The 6,152-nt window shown below is 29.2% G+C and overlaps 1 protein-coding gene across 1 annotated transcript; it reads left to right on the top strand.

Moving 5' to 3' along the window:
* Positions 1 to 776: 776 nt before the first annotated feature.
* Positions 777 to 2,256, top strand: LOC107614980 (FBD-associated F-box protein At5g56370-like). Its single transcript, XM_016317103.1, has 2 exons — positions 777 to 2,039; positions 2,119 to 2,256. Exons 1-2 carry the CDS (start codon positions 777 to 779, stop codon positions 2,254 to 2,256), a joined length of 1,401 nt encoding a protein of 466 aa, XP_016172589.1.
* Positions 2,257 to 6,152: the final 3,896 nt, after the last annotated feature.

Genomic DNA, 6,152 nt, shown 5'->3' with positions numbered 1-6,152 from the left:
ACTGCCATTAAATTAGTTGTGATTATGTATCGTTTTCTAGCAATGAATATATTGAACTCGTTGATCAGGATACAGTATACAATTGCTTAGTGCTTAACAGAAATTTTACTAATTCTAATATTTATTGGCACTTCTGCAAATAAGGAAAGGTTTCTTTTAAATAATCTTAAAATATTGGACAGACGGACAGAGAACGTAGCTTTAAAGTTTAGAGTTTTCAAATTTGACTTTGCTTTAGCTCAAATCCTTAAAGTTTCAATTTTTCAAATATCATGCCTAAATGTGTAGAATGTTAAGAACAATTGTAGGTTGTGGATTACTAGGATTTCTTTTTAATGTTCCCTAGACTCACTATTCGGTAATGAATTCAAAAAGTTTAGCTGATAGGAGCAAAAGCAATACATAAATATAACACATAAGTTATATAAAATTTGATGATTGAAACTTTCTTTTTCTTTGGTTCCTAGTGTGTGGTCAAACTTAATAAACAATGGTCGCAAATAATGTATAGCACTATATACTTATAGTAAAATTACCACATCATTGATCTTATTTGTTCTGTATGTGTTTTTGCATCCAAATTACTAGTGTTTGGGCAGATGGTGGTCAATGATGATTCTTGTGGGTTCTGCTTTGTTAGTTACTGTTGCAAAAACGAAGGGAAAAGAACAAATTTTATAAATTATTTTTTTGATTATCATAATTTGAGATGATTGAGTTATTCTTTTTTTGATATTCTTCTACTTGCTTTGAAGGACACAATAATGATTGAAAAAATGGACCAGATATCCAGTTTACCAGAAATCATACTTCATGACATTCTCTCAAGACTGCCAAAGCAAGATGCTATCAATACTAGTCTTTTGTCTAAGACATGGAGAGAAATATTCTGTACCTTTCCCATTTTGTCTATTTGTGACCGAGAATCTATTAGCTGGTCTTCCAAGCGGAAGAAAGATCGACAAATTAAGAGATTCCTTGATTATGGCAAGCAAAGATTGCTGAGGTTCAGTGAACAAGGCTTAGCAATCAAAGAATTCACGCTCAAGCTTAGTTTAACCTGCTTTGACCTTCAGCTTATATACCCTGATGTTGATCAGTGGCTTAAGTTAGCCAGTGAATGTGATCTCCAGACCCTAAAGCTTTGCCTGCCTACTTTAAAAAAGGATGATCCGTGCCTATGTTATATCTTGCATCCAGGTGTCATTGAAGCAAGATCACTTAATAAGTTAGTGCTGAAGGGGAGAATCAGATTTGACAAAGAATTCCTGAATCCTTCAGTCAAGTTTTCCTCACTCTGTGTATTATCCTTGAGCTATGTCCTTTTTGATGATGAAGGTGCTATCGAGCATGTTATTTCTCATTCTCCTTTAATTGAGCGTATAACCTTGAAGAGGTGTTATGTATACAACCCCCAAGGTGCCGGAGATATGCAAATTTCTCTTATGAAATCAGTAAGCATGCATGGTCTACAAAATCTCAAGGGAGTTGATATTCAGGGAGTACAAAATGTTTATATTGATGCTCCAAATATTGAGAAACTATATTATGTTGCTGACAGTTATGGGCCCCCCAAGATGAATTTTGATAGTTGTGGAAATTTGAGAGCTTTGACCTTAATGAATATGAACATTAAATTTACTTTTACAGCCACATGGTTTCTTCATCTGTCTTCCAAATTTCCTTTCCTTGAGAGTTTGGAATTGGTTGACTGCTGCATGTTTAAGAACATTAAGATCTCAAGTTCTCAACTCAAGGCTTTGGTGTTATGTTGCTCTACCATGGAGAAGATTGAAATTGACACTCCAAATCTATTATCATTTCGATACTATTATACTGGTGATAACTTACCTTCCATATCTTTTCTAAGCTGTTCTAATCGACTGGAAGTAAATGTTCGGCTCAATATGATTCAACCACGTCTTTACCAGTTGATGAAATTTGTCAAACAATTTAAATACTCACAAAAGTTCTCATCACTCTCCCTCTCCATCCATCCCTGCTTCCCTTCTGATAGTTTTTATGATGATGAATACTATGTAAGTATAAATTGGTACTTATATTCTGTTAGTTTACCTATTTTCTTAATATGGTTGTTATATGCCTTGGATTATGCAGTATTGGGAAGACCCATATTCATGGCCTGTGGCAAGCATCAAACACTTGGTCATACGCTCTGTTCGGAAAGTTAAATCTAAGTATTTGCTTCTTGTGGATCGCTTGTTCTATAGTTTGTGCCGGAAACTATTTCCTTGATTGCACCAAAGCATTCATTGAGGTACAACATTGTCTCCAAAGTTTCTATTTTATTTCCTCCCTGTGCTTTTCATCAATTCAAAGTGTTATCTATGGAGCTTCCAACTCTTATTTGTTATTTGTTTAAACAACAACAGTTTTTCTACTGGATGCTAATGGAAACCAAAATGGCAAAGGGCAAGTTTTGCTCCTATTGTTATCCCAAGTCTAAGTGTTGGTTGCATGGCTTGTAGGATGTCAAGGTCACAAGCTCAGTCAAGAATAATGTGAATGTTGTTGATTTTGTTCATCTCTAACAAGAAAATAGAGATAGAATTAAAGGAAATGATAAATATGTATTGAAGTTGTTTTTACATGATACAAGAGTTACGTTATTTATAGAGAGATATTACCAATTAACTTCATAAATATTCATTTACTAATTACGAACTCTCAACTACTTATCATTACTTTAATAGTCTCAAATCTCTCTTAGGTGGATTGTCAAGCTCTGATAATGTAAATATTAGTTTTAGATTAAAGTAGTAATTATCTTTTTGTTAGTTAGTAACTCATTTACATTGCTTTAAATGTTTTATCTTCCATAGAGGAGGAAGTTTTGAATGTGTGAAGGTTTCTATAATAACAAACTTAATTTTGTTTTTAAATATAATTTTTCTTTTCTTATTTTTTGCTATTATGAGCTTACTACTTGATATTCATACAGAGAGCATTAAAAAACATTTGCCCAATGGAGAAAAGAATCATTTCTCATGAGTTTTAAGTTCTCTTGTATGAGTAAAAAGTTATGAACGGCTTGCTGCATTCATACTCATAATAATAAATGTAAAATTTACTATGTTCATCATTTTCACTTCTAACTCGGAAAGTGAGACTGAAAATATATGGAATAATACAACAGGATGAGGAAGATTGGAATCATTTGTAAAGATCATTGGGGAAGGTGGCGGATAAAAGGGATTATGGGATAAATAAACATGAAAGATAATCCCTATCAAATTCTTTAGTACAATTCATAAAATTAAGCTCCCAAAAAGATTAAACAATGTGTAATAGTGATATGAATTTTGGTGAGTATAGCAATTTACTAATAAACTTGTGAGACAAATAATAGAATACAGATAATAACATGTGTTAATATACTCTTTTGGGGCACATTGTCTTCATAAAGAAAGGTTATAAACTCAACCAAAGTAGCATCAGTCCCCTCTCATATTGGCAATCCACCCAGAAAGCGTTTATGAAACTCAAAAGACTCTTCTGGTTTATATTCTAAAATGGGTAAATAGTCAATTTCGTTCTTTAAATTAGTTCTTAAACAATTTTTTTAGTCAAATTTATCCTTAAAAAAATTTTAAATTAATCGTGTTAGTCTTTATGTTATTTTTTTTGTACGGTGCCAAAATTTGTTAATGTGGCACACTAAATGATATTACAAACACACACATAGGGTCTTAATTGACTATTAGCATGATAAGTTTATGAAATTAGATCAGATTAAAACCAAATTGAGGGAAGAACTTGAGGCATTAAAATCTCTCAATTTGGAGTTTATTTTATCTAATTTCATAAACTTATCATGTTAGTCGCCAATTAGGACTACTAGGTGTGTGTTGTAGTGTTACTTAAGGTGTCACATTAACAAATTTTATCACTACAAAGACTAAAATAATTAATTTAAAATCTTTGAATGATAAATTTGATTAAAAAAATCTAATTTAAAAAATAAGTGATCTTTCCAAAACCAATTTAACTATTTGGTCATTCTAAAACTGTATGTCCGGTTCCATGTGCCAATGTAATCAATTAATATAAAAATTTAAAGGATCCAAATGTAATTTAATATACAATAAAGTGTCATTTTTCTAATTTTTTAATGTTGTATTTTTTTTATATATCATTGGATACATTGTATTTAAAAAGTATCCAGATATATGTGTGTCACTTTTTATTTTTAATATGGAAGTAAAAGTGGTGTTGGACTTGGATATGGGAAATACAGGTGTTTTACAGCCATGTGGTGTCAGTAGAACAGAATTTGGACCATGCGAGTTTTCTATTAGTAAACGAACAGTCCGAATTGCGTTTGATATTCTATTTCATAAAAAAATTGACAACAACAAACAACTAGGAGGTCCGTTTTCTAGCTTCCGAAATTCATATTTGCCCAACCACAAGTCGGACCATGCGATTTTTTAAGCAAAATTTTAAAATCAAACAACTCGCATGGTCCGATTTGTGTACTCTGAATTTTTTTAAATTTTTTAACACAAATCGGACCTCCGATTTGTGTACTCTGAATTTTTTTCAACTTTTTAAATACAAATCAGAGGGTCCGATTTGTGTACTCTTACAATTTTAAAAAAATAAAAAATTACCATGTTAAAGTATATCACTCGTTTTGTTTCTATATCAAAATTTTTTAGCATGTGTGTATCTAGTTATGTATAAAAAAAAAAAAAAGTGATGGTGACTATATTAATAACAGTAAATCTATTGACAGATTCTTGTCCAATTAGGAAATGAAATAAGTCCAATCTAGTCAAGATTGATAATTTATGTTGAAAATAATAAAATATTGAAATCTTAATGGGACTCATATCAAAAAATGTGCCTAGCCAAATTTAGGGGTTTACACATATAGGATCGAATTGAATATAGTTTATAATTTTATTTGATTCACATTGTACTTATAGGATCGGACACACGATATCTATATTTTTTATGTCGGATCAGAATTATATTTATGGATCGAATATCGAGTATATCTATATAATTAAAAAAAACTGTTTTAAGGTCTTTTTTTATTGTTTTTACAAAAAAATGTCCAAAAACATCTATTTTTTCTCCACTTTAAATTTATTTATTCCTAAAATATTATCAATAAAAGTTCTCTTAAATAACAAAAAAATTAATAATAATACAAAATCTAAATTTAATTATTCTAAGTTGAAATACAACATAAAAAATAAAAAACAAGATATCATAAAATATGCTACTTATATGAGATGTGCTGATATGCGGATCAAATTTGCGGATATCACTGTCAAATTCGCTATCCGATGACTCTGCGGACAATGGCGGATTTATAAGGGGTCTAAGGTAGCCATGGTCCCTCCTTCCAATTTTTTTTTTTATAAATTAATACTATTAGTTTATTATTTTATATATATTATAGATTAAATATATTTAGTATATTAACACACTAAAAAAATTTACATGTTAGTAACTTAATATGTATAAATTATAATGTGTATTATAATATATTAGTAGCAATTAACAAATAGGTTTAAAAAAATAAAAACATATAAAAAATATAAATTTGTATTAATGTAAAAAAGTAACAACTATTAAAAAAATTTTTATTTTGACTCTTTCTATGACAATAGTAATAATTGAATAGACTTTTTAAACAATAAAAATTATTAAAATAAGACTTTAAAACAAGATAAAAGATGTATTTTTAGCAGATTATATGATTATATATGTTAAAAAAAATGCTTTAAAATTTATTTCAGATGATAAATTGATAATTTTAGTTATATAAAATATCGCAGAACCAATTTAAAAATACCAAAATCCTAAAGTATGTAGTTGAATGTTAATTTCTATATAATATAATTATTAATTTTGACCTATATACTATAAATTATATTTTATTAATTTTTTGTTATGTTATATTTTAATTTATTTTGTATTTAATTTAGCCTTCTTCTTATAAAATTTTTAGATTTGTTATTATCTGCAAATCAGATAATATTCATAAAATTCGAATTAAATGTAAATAATTATCATAAATATACAGATATTATCCAATCTATTTGCACCTCTAACCATGCTATTCAGCCTTAATAGTTGGAAGTATGTACCTGCAACTTGACCATTTGATGACCAAG

This window comes from Arachis ipaensis, chromosome B9, assembly GCF_059453495.1.
Source record: "Arachis ipaensis isolate K30076 ecotype BB chromosome B9, ASM5945349v1, whole genome shotgun sequence".
NCBI classification, from domain to species: Eukaryota; Viridiplantae; Streptophyta; class Magnoliopsida; order Fabales; family Fabaceae; genus Arachis; species Arachis ipaensis.
The sequence above is the reverse complement of the archived record's forward strand: the minus strand, read 5'-3'. Positions and strand labels throughout refer to the sequence as shown.

Coding starts and splice junctions, on each gene's coding strand:
- LOC107614980 (XM_016317103.1), top strand. CDS start 777: ATGGACCAGATATCCAGTTTACCAGAAATCATACTTCATGACATTCTC. Junction 2,040..2,118: donor TTTATGATGATGAATACTAT/GTAAGTATAAAT, acceptor TGGATTATGCAG/TATTGGGAAGACCCATATTC.